The following is a 17,423-nucleotide window of genomic DNA, read 5'->3' as shown; positions in this document are numbered from 1 at the left end:
AGATAAAAAAATACAAAACTTGATGTAAACACTACTTTTTTTGGAATAAATTTTACATTTTATTCAAAAAAGAAAATACAAGACTGTATTAAAAATTATGTCCAAAATCTAACAAAAGAATATGTTCAAATTCAACAATTAGTTAAAATTGATTGTATTTATATTAAAAAAATCTATCTAAACAATACATTTAAAATGAAATTAATCGATATTATAATAGTTATTTTCTTTTAAATATATTTTTTTGTTAAAATGAAAAGTGATTTCAGTCCAATTTTTGCTAAGAAATTTTTTCTATAAAGTACTCAAAACTAAACTAAACAAAACAAAAATATCATACCAAAATGTTACTTCATATAGGTGTCTAAGCCAAAAGCATATGCATTTGATTGCGTCCATCAAGATTTTCCTTTGTTATCTGATTTATTTCGATCCTTTGGTTCTAGCTTTCACTTCTTGGCGTCTGAACGAGGTCTAAGCCTCAGAGAGAAGTGACCATTCAGTTTTAGATCCTTGATGAGAACAGAAGGCTATGGTAAGGATAGATCAAACAACTAACGAGAAAGGTAACAAACCATCTTGATGTACTTGAGTTGCTTAAGAGGATCTCATTTCTCTCAATTTCTTAAAGAAATGAAACACAAGTTGGATTGTGTAAACTTAGATGATTTTTTTGGGAGTATGTAGAAATCTGTTCAAGAATCCAAATCACATGTTCATGAAGAAAGATGATGCAAGACTGTCACTGCTTTTACTAAGTAGTAGACTCTTATGGCTGGCTGCTACCTTTTCAACTTAGGAAGGTTTTTTCTTTTAGGAAAAGAGGACATTTGTAAACAGAGTTTCTGACCTGAGGGACAGCACAGTCAACGTGATGGATCCCAAAAGCCGCAGCAGAAGAGAAGCATTCCCAGTCTCTTGAGTCATTCTTTTTACACCAGTGGTTGAGTTATAGATATGAGACAAGGAAGAATGTATTGGTAAGAAGCCCGGTGAAAAGGCAATAGATAGAAAGGCACATTCAAAACGAGAGCATGAGCCGGTTCCACGCCACTTTCCGCACTTTCCGCAGATATATTCATTAGTATCTTCCTCCCTGCACCGAAGCCAATTGAGTGCAGAACATTGTTTCTTACTATTCTTGGACTTCTTGAGATCCTGCAAATAGAGAAGAATGGCAGCTATCTGAAATCCAGCCAACTCTTTGGCTATGATGACTTAATTTTCAAACAGGATGGGCAAAGCCAGTCATCTATCTCTGCAGCTTCTTTCATTTTCAAACACATTGTTTTATACTTATTCCAGTCATCTACCAGGTTGATCTCCTGATTCTTATTCTAAGCCCACACATCGCCAATGTCATTTAGAAAAACAAGTTAGGATCTAAAATTTCTCAGCGAAGTCGAAGAAAGGGAAATACAGCCTAGAAAACAACCATAGAGGTAGAAGGATTGTTTCGAAGAACGGTAAAGTGTTTGTGAACGGAATACATAAATGACATAACCAGGAAAGGAATTTGTAACTGAACCAAATTTTATAATTGAAAGTGTGACTCTTGTATCTGTATGTAACAAGATAAGTAGGGAACTTACTATTAGCTTCTCTAAAATTTTCACAGTTCATAACTTACCATGAAGTCCTTTTCATCACTTTTGGACGTCAAAAAAATGAAATTATTTACAAAAGAGTTTACATATTCATTACTGAGTCTGCAACTAGTTTCAAAAGAAATCATCAAATCTGACTACAATCAGGAGGGGTATTCTCAAGGAAAAATATACTACTGCATATGATGAAATCACATATATAACAGAAAAGCCTAAACGAAAAGCTTACGGGATATCTGCGATATGGTTTTGATTCCATTCTAGTAAAGCTGCTTTCCCTTTCCTATCTATAGCTATCATCAACTCTAGCTTCCTCCGTTTCTGCTCCAACAACCTCACTGATTCTATTTTCTCCAGCTGCTCTCGTTGAGCTTCCAAGGTATCGAATTGTGTTTGCATATTAAAAGGCGGGAAACGAAGTGCGAGAGTTAGATATGATGCTGCAGAATGTGATCTGTTATCATCCTCCAGATATCAGACACCATTTGCAACAACAATTTCTTCAAGTAGCATGGATGCATGCTTTTCTGAGTTCACAAATCTCTTTCCCTCAAGCCCCACAACAAGTGCATGATGGGTACTCTCATTTGGAAGCATTCCCCTTTGAACCATCAAACCAATCAACTCACATGCTTTCTCAATATCTCCTACACTGCAATATCCATGGATGAGCGTATTATACAAAACCACATCTGGCTTTAGCCCCGCATCAAGCAACTTATTAAACAAAACAATAGCTTTTTCCATTCTCTGCGCCCTGCAATAGCCATGAAGTAATGCACTGCATGTTACAACATCAGGTTGCGCTCTAAGATCAGCCATGTAGAACCACAAAAGAAACGCTTCCTGAAAATCCCCCCTCTTTGAGAACCCATCAATCACATCAGTGAATGCAAATGCACTAGGAACGAAGCCCCGTCGGATAAGCTCACTGATAATTTCATTTGCTTCATCTACATATCCTCTAATTACCATGCTATGTATCACAATATTGTAGGTTGCAACATCTGGAGAAATACCAGCAGATCTCATTCCATCAATAAGCTCAAAAACTTTATTCAGCTGATGTGTCTTCCCATAACCATACATCAGACTGTTATACGTTACAATATCCGGTTTCAAACCCTCAAGTTTCACATTCCGAAACACAGACTCTGCATCAACTATGCTTCCAAATTTGCTGCAAGCACCAATAAGTAGTGTATACGTTTTCAAGGATGGCCGGTTCCCACTTTTCAACAGCGCCCCGAAATATTGAAAAGCTTTATCTGTTCTGCCTAGATTACAATACCCATCAATCATATTTGTATAACAGACACAATCAGGAAGAAGTCCCAACTCGAAAATCTCCTGAAATATGGTAGATGCTCTTAGCATGTCTCCCTTGGTACATATATTTGACAGAAAGCTACTGTACACAAAAATGTTTGGTCTAAGACGAAAATAGTGAATGAGCTTAATGGCTTCCTCTGGTTTTCCTACCTTACAGAACCCATCAATAACAGAACTGACGGATACATAATCCTGAGAGATACCAAAGAGTTTGAGTTTAAACAATACTGCAGTTGCTTCTTTTAGAAAACCTGCCTTACATAATTTATTAACGAAAATTGTAAATGCCACAACATCAGGTCTGATGTCATAGTGTTTCATCCCCATAAGTAATTCCCAACCTTTATCAAAATAGCCATCAGAGCAATATCTGCTTATGAATAGGCTAAGCACAGCAGCATTTAGATGCCTCCCTCGACTAACCATGTGCTCAACAAATTCCCGAGCTAACTCCAAGCCATGAACTCTTAGAATTCCGTCAAGCAACGAAATACAAACCCCTCGTGAAGGAAAGATACCAAAGTGGTCCATTTTGTAAGTTAGTTTCAGGGCCATGTCTACTTGTCTCTCTCTAACGCAACAATCAATCAGTATGCAAAACACAGTCTCCAAAACCCGACGATCAATACGAGTTTCGAATAGATCATTCATAACTAAACACAAGGACCTCTCTTCTCCACTACATTTCTTCACCAGACACAGAAGCATATCTACAGCTCTGTAATTCATATTTCCAGAAACCAAAATATGAACCATTCGGCTGATAGACCTGCTCGAGTGCTCAACGCCAATCCACAACTCTGACCACCTAAAGAAGTATAAAGCAATAGACGCATCCAAAGTCTCCTCAAACAAATCATCCAAAATTCTAACGACACTATACTGATCAAGCTCAGTACTAAACCCAGTCTCATGTTTCTGTATCCAACTGTGTTTCATAAGCACATTTCTAATAGTTTCAACACAGTCGTCACTAGGGACATCAACGTTCCTCAGAATCGTAGCAAAACCTCCACCAAAATAAAAATGCTTACTTGAACTAATTCTTGCATCGGAGATACCTGAATCACTCTGAAACCTTGGGGGGTTATTATCAGCCAATGAAGTAAGAGAAAAGCTCCTAAAACAGATATATCGAAAGGGCTTAGCTCTCGTAAACCAATGAGACTTCAGGTTAAGTATTGAGCTTGAAACCCACATAAACAGAGACTGGTCACAAGTAAAATCTGAACAAGAAACAAAAGCAAAAGTGTTAATTTAGTGGGGAAAACAATAATAAAGAAACTAACTGCGAAAACTTACAATAGGGCTTGTCTTAATTTTGATCGTCCGGCCAAATTTATAACGGCGACGAGGAGGAATAGGCGTAGGCGAGTCAGAGAGGTTGGGGGAGAGGCGAAACGAAGAGAGTGAGTATGATATAAAAATTCCGGTTTTTTCTCTTCCAGAAATCAAACCGGTTTTCTAATCAAATAACCAAAACCGGTTTTCTAATCTAAAGCCCATTTCACAACAGAAGTGTGTGATGTGGCGATTCGTGATTCCGGTTTTCTTTCTTCCAGGAATCGAACCGGTAGAAACCAATTACAATAAGGCCTTGGTTTTGAGAGTAGTTTTTGGATTCAGTTTTTTGATTATCTATTTTGTAACCATTCATGATTTTGGAAAAACAAATTTTCTTAAGAAAAATAGACAATCTAGGCCTCGAATGATTACAAGTTTTTAAGTGGTTTTTGAATTCTATTTTTGGTTTTTAGATTCTAGATTTCTGTTTATGGATTTTAGATTTTGTGTTAATAATTTATGTATAAAAAAAATTCAAGTCAGGATTAAAGATGAAAAACTAGTAAAACAAAGATTTTGGTTTTTTTTTTGAAAATTCACAAAAACCAACAAAATCTGAATTTTTTAATTTTTTAGGAAAACCAGTTTTTGCATAATCTTGATTGGTTTTAAAGTAGATTTTTGAAAAAACTAAAACCAAAAGCAGCTTTAAAATCCACAGCGAGGCCCTAATTTCTAAGTGTCTCATATGCTAATGATATTGGACATAAACGGTAAGAGAAACAAATTGTCGATAGAATGATTTTCGTTTAATACGGATTGATCAATCGAGTTGAAAAGAAAAATCAATGAAATTGAAATCAGATTGACAATTGATAAGTGAAAATTTTCTTTTGAGGAGAATATGAAGCTGTGATTTTGTGTGACCATTGTTCTTCGTGAATCTGGTTTTGAATTTATATCCAAATCCAACCTTAAATGCTCAGACTTTCTTCTTCACAATTAACACTAACTTTTTTTTTTCTTTTCAAATCATGTTTGGATACAAAACGGTATAACAATGAATAACACTTGCATTTAATAGAACTGAAAAACTTTTAAGTTGAATAACATTAGAATCTACTTCCATTTTTTCTCCGATGAGAGAGTTTGAGAAAGTGTTGATCGATGAAGAAAACCGAGCTTACCTTTCTGATTGATTTTGATCACATCTTTTTGGATTCGTAGGGTTTCCCTCTTCCTTTTTTTTTTATTGATAAGGCAGCCAACTTCGGATAAAATGAAAGAGATCAGCTACACTAGATACAGTCCATCCACGAGTTTATCTAGAATTCGGAAGATTCTCTTAGACAATATTATTAATATGATAATTCAATATAGGTTAAATTTTCATTTTTACTATTTTAACAACATCAATATAAAATATATCGAATCATACTGGTTTAATTAAAATTTTATTAAACAAAAATTGTTGTATGGTATACCGCGGGATATATATACTAAATCACTATAATTAACAAAATAGTACATTAGCAAAATTAGTATTTATATAGTACATTAACAAAAAAAATTAAATAAATTTTTGTCCCGCTGTATCCTGCAAGTCGTAATCTAGTTTATCATATTTTGAAAGAATATAAATACCTAATTCAATAACACGTGAATTTAAAAGAATGTGTAAAAATGTCAATTTAAATAACAATAGGTTACAAGACTTTTGACCCAAATGTATTACACAATATTGGATTTGTTAATATTTTTCATTAATTATTTCTCAGCAACTGAAAAAAACATAAGCAAAAATCATGTAAACAAAAACAAAAATCATGTAATCGTTGTGTGAGCAGTGAGCTAATACAATTTGGAAACTAATCTACTCGTAAGTCATATTATATAATACTAGGTCGGATCCGCGCTACAGCGCGGGAGAATATTCATCTACATAAATATGATTTGAAGTAGAAATTGGAATATACGTAAAATATTATCAAAGATTGCATTTGTAAAAATACACACTCATAACGTATGTTTTGACGGACCAACCCATAAAAGATTGTATTTGTATAAAAATATACAATTATAGTAATACACATTTACAATGTATATTTAATGAACTAATCCGTAAAAGTGTATTTGTAACAAAAATACACAATCATAATGTACTTGCAACCCGTAAAATATTGCGTTTGTAAAAATATATATATATTTGTAATTAAGAAATATACACTCATAGTGTTAAAGGTTTGCATTTATAAAAATATCACTCATAACCTGCTCTACCATATAATTGTGAGTTTTGGAAACCAACATTGCATTTTTATAAAAATACTATTTTCTTAAATGTATATATTAGATTTGTTTTTTTAACAAAATATGTTGTTGAGAAGTAAATTTTTAGGATATTATAGATGTTGTAAATCCTTATAATATAGAATTAAATCCAAAAAATATATCGACTTATATTTTTGGATCATTTTTTAATAATGTAGTGTTATTACATATATTTTACATATATTATAGAAAATGTATAATATCGTTGGAATTCATGCTTGCCAAACGTTTTGATACATGTTCCATTTTACGTATTGATTATCTTGTCTTGGTTGTGTATCTTGTATATGATGTTCAGTCGAACAAATCCATGTCATCTGGAGTTCATGCTTGCCAAAAAAATCTACGTAAATTTTCTTTTTATCCAAATTATAAGATTTAGATAAGTAATAAAATGGTGGGCACAAAGTTATAAAATGCGAAACAAAGAAATATTTAATATTCCATTTCTAAGAATATATAAACATGATGATGAATCTCATGCATCTTACCAAGAGAAAATTATATACATTGATAAGAAGACAAAAAGATTCATCTTATATATTTGTTATCATATTAAACTTAACTTAGTTAGAAAAAAGTATGAGAATACTACTAACCATACGAAAAAATTATCAGGCAAAAAATTAAAGCATAATATCTTGAACATGACAATAATTATTGAGGACGATGGCGACTCTAGGGTTTTGACCCTGCGATGAGCGTTACTTTTAGATTGATCAATGTTCCGGGTTGGTTTTTTCTGGATGGTAAGCAAGGGACTCCGGCTAGAAAGATCGTGTTTGGCGGAGACTTTTTAGGGATTGGGTCGCTATTGAAGTTTTGGTATCAAGGGGATTTCAGGGGATTTCGATCTAGGGTTTTGGGTATCTTGGATTTAATTGAGTTGGGATCTGCGGGATGGCCTCTATACGAATCTTGGATTCGAGGAGAAGCTTTCGGGATCTACGATTTGGAGATGATTTTCTTTCCCTTCGTTTTATTGAGCGATGTGGGTTTGGTGTTTTCCCGAGATTCTCTGAGCTATGATTGGGGGATTCTCGTTGGGGCGGTGGTGGTTATTTTGGGCGAAGGTCTGTATGCGGGATACATAGAATCGTTTTGGGATTTTCCTGAGATTTTGCGGGATGCGATGGGAAGATCAATCGAGTTCATTTGTTTGAATGCTTCTTCAGTTTGGAGACTACTATGGAAAGGATTTATTGGGTTGCTGTTGGGTGTTCACTCTGTGATACGATGGGATCAGGTCACGGTTTATGGGGATAGTGTGGTTAATAATGTCAGGGTTCTTGTCATCGCAGAGATTTGGTGTTTTCTCCTGGTGATACGATTCGCGTGGATTCTGTTACTTTTAAGGATCAGGTTTCATTGTGCTACTTGGTTGTTATTTGGTTTTAAAGATGGGGGATTCTTCTGTCTGATGGCTATCATGGATTTAGTTTACTCTTTTGCAAAGATCAGGTTTATTCGGGAGATTGAACAGTTGATTCTGTCTTCAATTTTGGATTCTTTTGGTGTCTTTGGTCGGTTCTCTTCTCAGTATATAAAGGAGTGGGGAATTCCCGAGTTGAATCACATTTCATCTTTCTCTGCTTTCTCACTTTTTTCTGCGGTTATTCTACTTTGGTTTCTCTTTCGTTGGAGAGGGCGGGCGATGATGTCACAAGCAGGGCTTATGGGGAAGGGTTTGGCGGGTTCATCAGAAGGTGAGGCCAAGCCAAGGCGCAGAATCAAGATATCTTATTTTGATAATTCTGCTCTAATTGCTGGCTATTCCAAAACGGTGGTGGGGAGGTGTTTTAATCCAAAGTTGCAAGATATGAAGTCTCTGTTGGTGGTGTTGCCTCGCATATGGCAGGTGGAGGGGAGAGTTGCTGGTGCGGACCTTGGATCAGGCAAGTTTCAGTTTGATTTCGACGAAGAGGCAGATATTATTGATGTTTTGTCTAAGGAGCCTTATCACTTTGATTCATGGATGGTGTCTTTGGTGAGGTGGACACCAGTGGTGGATCCCAATTATCCATCATCTCTGAAATTTTGGGTCCGGGTTGCCGATGTTCCCATTCAGTTTTGGGCTGAACCTACCTTCAGGGATATCGGGTCGGATTTGGGGGTGGTCGAGGCTGTTGATGCTGACAGAGGGAGGGTGCAAGTGACAATAGACGGGCTCAAACCTCTCTGTTTTGAGACGGATATAGAGTTCTTTAATGGGCAAGTTACGGTGGTGAAATTGTTTTATGAGAGGTTGCACGGTTGGTGTAAAAAGTGTAATAGTCTGTGCCATGCGGAGGATGTTTGTCCTCTGATGAAGGGGAAGGGTGTGTCTCGCAGTTCTTTCCCGGAGGAGCGGATAGAACCGGATCAGTTTTTGAGTTATAAGGGGGCAGTCCTGGCTGATGCGAGAAGGGGTTCTTCTTCTGGTAATCACTCTAGGAGTCACCATCATGGGGCTCAGTATGGGGGTTCCAAACCCAGGATGGATCCTCCCTCAGGGTCTTCGACACACAGGAAGGGTTCGTCCAAGGGGTCTGCTGGTTTGCAGGAGAATAAAGGAAGGCAAGGTCTTTCTCGGGGACAGTCTCGTCAGCAATTTGTTCCGGTCATGCCACCGGTTCAAGAGGAGGTAGGGGAGGCAGAGGTGAGTCTTTCACAGCGGAATTCAGCTAAGAAGGCTTTATTTCAAGATCCTCCAGTGGAGGATGGGGCTATGAGTGGTACTGGTATGGAGGAGGGTCTCTGCGAAGAAGGTCAGATTGTTGATGCTCCAACTGGGGCAGGGGGGACTGCCATGGTCACGGGCGATGGCAATGTAGTACAGGTGGAGACTGTTGGAGTGCATGAAGGTTTTTTGTCTGGTGGTTCTACTGCAGTTATGGGGGAGGAGGTTGTCTCGGGTGCCCCTGCTGCTGAGGCTTTCTCGAAAAAGGCCCTAGGTGAGGCTATCTCGGCTGTGCAGGTCCCTTCTACTGAAAGTTTGGGGCTGCATGCTTCTGCTGGTCCTGTTTCGGAACCCATGGTGGTGGAAGAGACTGTGGGGGAGTTTTTTGATGTGGAGGAAGACAATTTGCTGGCTGAAGAGGGGGAGGATAAGGAACGGTTGGACTCGGATGTTGCAGATGAGGGGGTGTTTGGTATGTTGGGTAGCGATTCTCAGATTGCACAAGGTGATAAAGGCAAAAAGGGGAAAGGGCACTTGGTTCTTAGGGGGGTCAGCACGAAAAAGCGGAATGCTGCTCTCCTTTTGTCTCCACGACGCCGTCCTCCTCCAGCTGGTTCAAATCTTGGGGACAATGATCATCCTCTTAAGGCTCAGGAAGGGGCTAAGGGAGGTCACGGTGGGTCCAAACCACCAAAACCGATGGTTTTTAAATGAATGTCTTGAGTTGGAACTGTCAAGGTCTCGGGAACAAGGCCACTATCGGAAATCTACGGGACTTATGGAATAAGCATAGGCCGGACTTTTTATTTCTTATGGAAACTAAGCAATGTTTTTCTTTTTTGGATCAATTTGTAGGCCATTTTGGTTATAAAAATTTAAAAACTGTGGAACCAGTTGGTTGTAGTGGAGGGTTGGCCCTCTTTTATAATAAAGAAGTTTTTGATGTGTCAATTTTATATGAGTCCAACCGTTTAATTGATGTCGAGGCTGTCTATAAAGGTCGTGTTATTCGTTTAACTTTTATTTATGGGGATCCGGTTCCAAAAAATAGGGATCTTGTGTGGGAAAGATTATTGAGGATTAGTTCGGCTCGGTCGACTCCTTGGTTCATTGTAGGAGATCTTAACGAGTTAACAGGAAATCATGAGAAGAGAGGAGGGAAGCTCCGTCATGCTTCTTCCTTTCTCTCTTTTAATGGGATGATTCGGGATTGTGGTTTTTTGGAATTCCGTATCTTGGAGATTGTTTATCTGGGAAGGGTTGGCGTGATAAAAAGCCAATTCGTTGCCGGTTGGATAGGACTCTGGGTAAGGAAGACTGGCACGATTTGTTTCCGGATACGGTTACGGAATATTTACCAAGGATCGCCTCGGATCACGCCCTGCTTTTAGTGAGTATAGGTGCCAAACGACCGCGAGGGCGACGTACCTTTATGTTTGATCGTCGTTGGGTCGGTAAGGATGGTCTGATGGAGACTATTTCATAGGGTTGGAATGGGGGACAAGAGGCGGGTCCGACAACTTTTGTGGACAAGATTGTCAATTGCCGACGAGCTANACGATTCGCGTGGATTCTGTTACTTTTAAGGATCAGGTTTCATTGTGCTACTTGGTTGTTATTTGGTTTTAAAGATGGGGGATTCTTCTGTCTGATGGCTATCATGGATTTAGTTTACTCTTTTGCAAAGATCAGGTTTATTCGGGAGATTGAACAGTTGATTCTGTCTTCAATTTTGGATTCTTTTGGTGTCTTTGGTCGGTTCTCTTCTCAGTATATAAAGGAGTGGGGAATTCCCGAGTTGAATCACATTTCATCTTTCTCTGCTTTCTCACTTTTTTCTGCGGTTATTCTACTTTGGTTTCTCTTTCGTTGGAGAGGGCGGGCGATGATGTCACAAGCAGGGCTTATGGGGAAGGGTTTGGCGGGTTCATCAGAAGGTGAGGCCAAGCCAAGGCGCAGAATCAAGATATCTTATTTTGATAATTCTGCTCTAATTGCTGGCTATTCCAAAACGGTGGTGGGGAGGTGTTTTAATCCAAAGTTGCAAGATATGAAGTCTCTGTTGGTGGTGTTGCCTCGCATATGGCAGGTGGAGGGGAGAGTTGCTGGTGCGGACCTTGGATCAGGCAAGTTTCAGTTTGATTTCGACGAAGAGGCAGATATTATTGATGTTTTGTCTAAGGAGCCTTATCACTTTGATTCATGGATGGTGTCTTTGGTGAGGTGGACACCAGTGGTGGATCCCAATTATCCATCATCTCTGAAATTTTGGGTCCGGGTTGCCGATGTTCCCATTCAGTTTTGGGCTGAACCTACCTTCAGGGATATCGGGTCGGATTTGGGGGTGGTCGAGGCTGTTGATGCTGACAGAGGGAGGGTGCAAGTGACAATAGACGGGCTCAAACCTCTCTGTTTTGAGACGGATATAGAGTTCTTTAATGGGCAAGTTACGGTGGTGAAATTGTTTTATGAGAGGTTGCACGGTTGGTGTAAAAAGTGTAATAGTCTGTGCCATGCGGAGGATGTTTGTCCTCTGATGAAGGGGAAGGGTGTGTCTCGCAGTTCTTTCCCGGAGGAGCGGATAGAACCGGATCAGTTTTTGAGTTATAAGGGGGCAGTCCTGGCTGATGCGAGAAGGGGTTCTTCTTCTGGTAATCACTCTAGGAGTCACCATCATGGGGCTCAGTATGGGGGTTCCAAACCCAGGATGGATCCTCCCTCAGGGTCTTCGACACACAGGAAGGGTTCGTCCAAGGGGTCTGCTGGTTTGCAGGAGAATAAAGGAAGGCAAGGTCTTTCTCGGGGACAGTCTCGTCAGCAATTTGTTCCGGTCATGCCACCGGTTCAAGAGGAGGTAGGGGAGGCAGAGGTGAGTCTTTCACAGCGGAATTCAGCTAAGAAGGCTTTATTTCAAGATCCTCCAGTGGAGGATGGGGCTATGAGTGGTACTGGTATGGAGGAGGGTCTCTGCGAAGAAGGTCAGATTGTTGATGCTCCAACTGGGGCAGGGGGGACTGCCATGGTCACGGGCGATGGCAATGTAGTACAGGTGGAGACTGTTGGAGTGCATGAAGGTTTTTTGTCTGGTGGTTCTACTGCAGTTATGGGGGAGGAGGTTGTCTCGGGTGCCCCTGCTGCTGAGGCTTTCTCGAAAAAGGCCCTAGGTGAGGCTATCTCGGCTGTGCAGGTCCCTTCTACTGAAAGTTTGGGGCTGCATGCTTCTGCTGGTCCTGTTTCGGAACCCATGGTGGTGGAAGAGACTGTGGGGGAGTTTTTTGATGTGGAGGAAGACAATTTGCTGGCTGAAGAGGGGGAGGATAAGGAACGGTTGGACTCGGATGTTGCAGATGAGGGGGTGTTTGGTATGTTGGGTAGCGATTCTCAGATTGCACAAGGTGATAAAGGCAAAAAGGGGAAAGGGCACTTGGTTCTTAGGGGGGTCAGCACGAAAAAGCGGAATGCTGCTCTCCTTTTGTCTCCACGACGCCGTCCTCCTCCAGCTGGTTCAAATCTTGGGGACAATGATCATCCTCTTAAGGCTCAGGAAGGGGCTAAGGGAGGTCACGGTGGGTCCAAACCACCAAAACCGATGGTTTTTAAATGAATGTCTTGAGTTGGAACTGTCAAGGTCTCGGGAACAAGGCCACTATCGGAAATCTACGGGACTTATGGAATAAGCATAGGCCGGACTTTTTATTTCTTATGGAAACTAAGCAATGTTTTTCTTTTTTGGATCAATTTGTAGGCCATTTTGGTTATAAAAATTTAAAAACTGTGGAACCAGTTGGTTGTAGTGGAGGGTTGGCCCTCTTTTATAATAAAGAAGTTTTTGATGTGTCAATTTTATATGAGTCCAACCGTTTAATTGATGTCGAGGCTGTCTATAAAGGTCGTGTTATTCATTTAACTTTTATTTATGGGGATCCGGTTCCAAAAAATAGGGATCTTGTGTGGGAAAGATTATTGAGGATTAGTTCGGCTCGGTCGACTCCTTGGTNCTTTTATAATAAAGAAGTTTTTGATGTGTCAATTTTATATGAGTCCAACCGTTTAATTGATGTCGAGGCTGTCTATAAAGGTCGTGTTATTCGTTTAACTTTTATTTATGGGGATCCGGTTCCAAAAAATAGGGATCTTGTGTGGGAAAGATTATTGAGGATTAGTTCGGCTCGGTCGACTCCTTGGTTCATTGTAGGAGATCTTAACGAGTTAACAGGAAATCATGAGAAGAGAGGAGGGAAGCTCCGTCATGCTTCTTCCTTTCTCTCTTTTAATGGGATGATTCGGGATTGTGGTTTTTTGGAATTCCGTATCTTGGAGATTGTTTATCTGGGAAGGGTTGGCGTGATAAAAAGCCAATTCGTTGCCGGTTGGATAGGACTCTGGGTAAGGAAGACTGGCACGATTTGTTTCCGGATACGGTTACGGAATATTTACCAAGGATCGCCTCGGATCACGCCCTGCTTTTAGTGAGTATAGGTGCCAAACGACCGCGAGGGCGACGTACCTTTATGTTTGATCGTCGTTGGGTCGGTAAGGATGGTCTGATGGAGACTATTTCATAGGGTTGGAATGGGGGACAAGAGGCGGGTCCGACAACTTTTGTGGACAAGATTGTCAATTGCCGACGAGCTATTTCTCATTGGCGTAAAACGCAAGTTCCTTTCGGCCGGGATACTATTGAGGACCTTAAGCGCCAATTGGCTGTGGCTCAAGCGGATGATGCGGTTTCTTCGGAGGTCATTACTGATTTAACCACACGTCTGCGGGATGCCTATAATGATGAGGAAATTTATTGGTATCAGAAAAGTCGTAACCGATGGATGCGGGTGGGAGATAAAAACACAAAGTATTTTCAAGCTCAAACAAAGCAGAGACGGGCTCGGAACCGAATTACTGGCCTTTTTGATAAAAATAATGTTTGGTCCACAGAGGATGACGATATTTGCACGGTGGCAGTATCGTCTTTTGAGGATTTGTTTACTTCTATTAATCCGTCAAATTTTGAGGAGGCCCTCCGTGAGGTACAGATGGTAATAACGGATGAGGTAAATGCGAGTTTAATGGTACCGGCAACGGAGGCGGAGGTCCGTAAAGCTTTAATTCTGATGTCCCCGGATAAGGCCCCTGGGCCGGATTGGATGACTGCTTTGTTTTACCAGAAGGCATGGAGGGTGGTTAAAGAGGATCTGGTGGCTATGGTAAACCAGTTTTTTGTAGAGGGGGTTTTCGATAAAAGTTTGAATAGGACGCATATCTGTTTAATTCCGAAGGTGGCCAAACCAACCAGAATGGCGGAGATGCGGCCTATTAATCTGTGTAATGTGGGGTATAAGCTTATTTCAAAAATAATGTGTCAACGATTAAAAATAGTGTTACCTGAGCTTATTTCGGAAACGCAATCCGCTTTTGTTCCAGGAAGTTTGATTTCGGATAATATCCTGATTGCTCAGGAGATGTTTCATGGTTTGAGGACGAATCCTTCCTGCAAAGGTAAATTTATGGCAATTAAACAGATATGAGTAAGGCGTATGATCAGGTGGAATGGGGTTTTATTGAGGCGCTGTTACGGAAAATAGGTTTTGGGGAGATATGGATTTCCAGAATTATGTTTTGTGTAACTTCTGTTGAATACAAGGTCCTTCTCAATGGGCAACCCAATGGTAGGATTGTCCCAGAGCGGGGTTTAAGGCAGGGGGATCCGTTGTCCCCTTATTTGTTTATTTTGTGCACGGAAGTCTTAGTGGCAAATATCCGGAGGGCAGAGCGGGAAAAACTGATCACAGGGATTAAAGTTGCGAATAAGTGTCCCCCAATTACGCATTTGTTATTTGCGGATGACAGTCTATTTTTCTGCAAGGTTGATAGGGATCAATGTGGGGTCATTTTGGATATTTTAAAACAATATGAGGCAGTCTTAGGCCAGCAAATTAATTTTGCTAAATCTTCAATCCAATTTGGTCATAAGGTGGATGATGCTGTACGGACGGAGATGCAGGGGGTTGTGGGGATTACGAATTTGGGTGGTATGAGATCATATCTAGGGTTACCGGAGAGTCTGGGTGGGTCCAAGACAAAGGTTTTCTCTTTTGTTCGGGATCGCCTTCAGGGTCAAACGACGGGTTGGACAGCGAAACTTCTCTCAAAAGGGGGAAAAGAGGTGATGATCAAGTCGGTAGCTACGGCGGTCCCGACTTTTGTAATGTCGTGCTTCCGTCTACCGAAAACTATAACGTCCAAACTCACGAGTGCGGTGGCAAATTTCTGGTGGAGTTCCTCAGGACAGTCTGGGTGGATGCATTGGTTAGCTTGGGATAAACTCTGTTGTAGTAAGCAATCGGGGGGCTTGGGTTTTAGGAATGTTGACTCTTTTAATTCCGCCTTGTTGGCAAAGCAGTTGTGGCGGCTGATTGACGCCCCGGATACTTTGTTTGCTCAGGTTTTCTAAGGTAGGTACTATCGCAATTCCAATCCTTTGGAACCGATACGATCTTATTCTCCTTCCTATGGGTGGAAAAGTATTATTTCTGCTCGATCTTTGGTTAATAAAGGGCTTATTTTACGGGTTGGTTCAGGGGAGACCATTTCAGTTTGGACGGACCCCTGGGTACCGGCTCAATCCCCAAGACCAGCGACCAACAAGGGTCTTTTTAAGGATCCTTCTCTTAAAATCTCTCATTTAATTGATTGTAACACAAATTCTTGGCGTATGGATATTCTCAAGGAACATTTTGCCCCGGAAGATGTTGATCTGATAGGGGCCATTCCTTTAGGAAATACCCGGCTACCCGATTCCATGGGTTGGCATTTTACAAAATCTGGTAAGTATACTGTTAAGTCTGGGTATGATACGGAACGGTCTGCAAGTTCACAGGCTACTACGGTCCCTCGTGTGGGTCCAGAGATTACTCCCCTTTTGGCAGGTGTCTGGGGTGTTTTCTGTCCACCGAAAATAAGACACTTTATGTGGCAGGTTTTGACAGGATGTATTGCGGTTTCGTCTAATCTGCGGCGTCGCGGAATAGCGTGTGATTCTAGGTGTGTCCGATGTGGGGCTGAGGAGGAAACGATTAATCATGCTCTTTTCCGGTGCCCACCGGCTAGGCAGGTGTGGGCTCTAGCTCATGTCCCTGTAGGTTCGGTTTCTTTCCCGACGGAGTCTGTATACGCTAATATGGATCATTTTTTGGGTCATGCAAATCTGGGATCACAGACGGTCGCTTTCCCGTGGATTATGTGGTATATTTGGAAAGCAAGAAACGCTTGTGTCTTTGAGAATGTTATGGATAATCCCCTGGAAGTAGTACGTTTGACGGAGGGCGAGGCATCTGTCTGGATGCAGGCTCAGGTGGAAGTTGAGGATGGGGACCAATCTCATACTTCACCAGTTCCTAATTCTCGACAGAGGGGGCCCATACGTTCCCTTCGTCTCTCTTTCACAGGTTATCGGTGTTTTGTTGATGGCTCTTGGAAAGAGTCGGACACTTATGCAGGTGCAGGTTGGGTTTGTTCTACCCCTCACTCGGGGTCAGATATGGGAGCTACCAATTTCCGACGCAGTTTATCTCCATTACATGCTGAAGTAGAAGCTTTTATTTGGGCTATGCGGTGCATGATTGGACACGACTACCGGGACGTGGCTTTCTATACGGACTGTTCTGATCTGGTGAAGATGGTGTCTTCTCCTCTTGACTGGCCGGCTTTTACAACCTACCTCGAAGATATCAAGATAGACCAAGCGGAGTTCTCTTCCTTCTCTCTATCTTTTGTTCCCCGTAGTTCGAACGTCAAAGCGGATTCCATGGCTCGTCAAGCGAGACTCTCTCCGCAGCATATTCTTTTCGTGAACTCGTTTCCCCCAAATTGGCTCATCTGAGCTGATTCTATTTTTGTTGTAAAAAAAAAAAAAACAATAATTATTGATATGTTTGCGTTGTTTAGAATAAGCTACACAATAGATTAGTATACTAACAAACATACGACATAAAATATGAATGTTCTTATAACAAAAAAGTAAACAAAAACGGTTTTGTTTGGTTTGATAATAAGCTGTTTTATACAAAAGTTCTCAGAAGAAACAATGATATGTGATATTTAGTTTGCTAATAAGATGATATATATAGATGTCATACACAATTAGGTTAGTTTTGATTTCGAATCAAAAATATGTTTGTGAGAAAGCCATATTTATAATCATTTGCTATAATTAA

The 17,423-nt window shown here is 40.6% G+C and overlaps 2 protein-coding genes across 2 annotated transcripts; one reads left to right on the top strand and one right to left on the bottom strand.

Annotated features, from left to right (window-relative positions):
• On the bottom strand, positions 1,647 to 4,664 carry LOC104747864 (pentatricopeptide repeat-containing protein At2g19280-like). Its single transcript, XM_010469574.2, has 2 exons — positions 4,242 to 4,664; positions 1,647 to 4,165 (listed from the first exon to the last, which is right to left on the bottom strand). Exon 2 carries the CDS (start codon positions 4,137 to 4,139, stop codon positions 2,082 to 2,084), a length of 2,058 nt encoding a protein of 685 aa, XP_010467876.1. The 5' UTR covers positions 4,140 to 4,165; positions 4,242 to 4,664; the 3' UTR covers positions 1,647 to 2,081.
• On the top strand, positions 15,923 to 17,089 carry LOC104748926. The gene has a single exon (XM_010470503.1). It carries the CDS (start codon positions 15,923 to 15,925, stop codon positions 17,087 to 17,089), a length of 1,167 nt encoding a protein of 388 aa, XP_010468805.1.

This window comes from Camelina sativa, chromosome 15 (genome assembly GCF_000633955.1).
Source record: "Camelina sativa cultivar DH55 chromosome 15, Cs, whole genome shotgun sequence".
Lineage (NCBI taxonomy): Eukaryota > Viridiplantae > Streptophyta > Magnoliopsida > Brassicales > Brassicaceae > Camelina > Camelina sativa.
Note: the sequence above shows the minus strand (reverse complement) of the source record. Positions and strands in the feature narration are given on the sequence as shown.

What these genes read in the sequence shown, in the direction of transcription:
- LOC104747864 (XM_010469574.2), bottom strand. Translation starts at nt 4,139, where the DNA reads ATGTGGGTTTCAAGCTCAATACTTAACCTGAAGTCTCATTGGTTTACG.
- LOC104748926 (XM_010470503.1), top strand. Translation starts at nt 15,923, where the DNA reads ATGGATATTCTCAAGGAACATTTTGCCCCGGAAGATGTTGATCTGATA.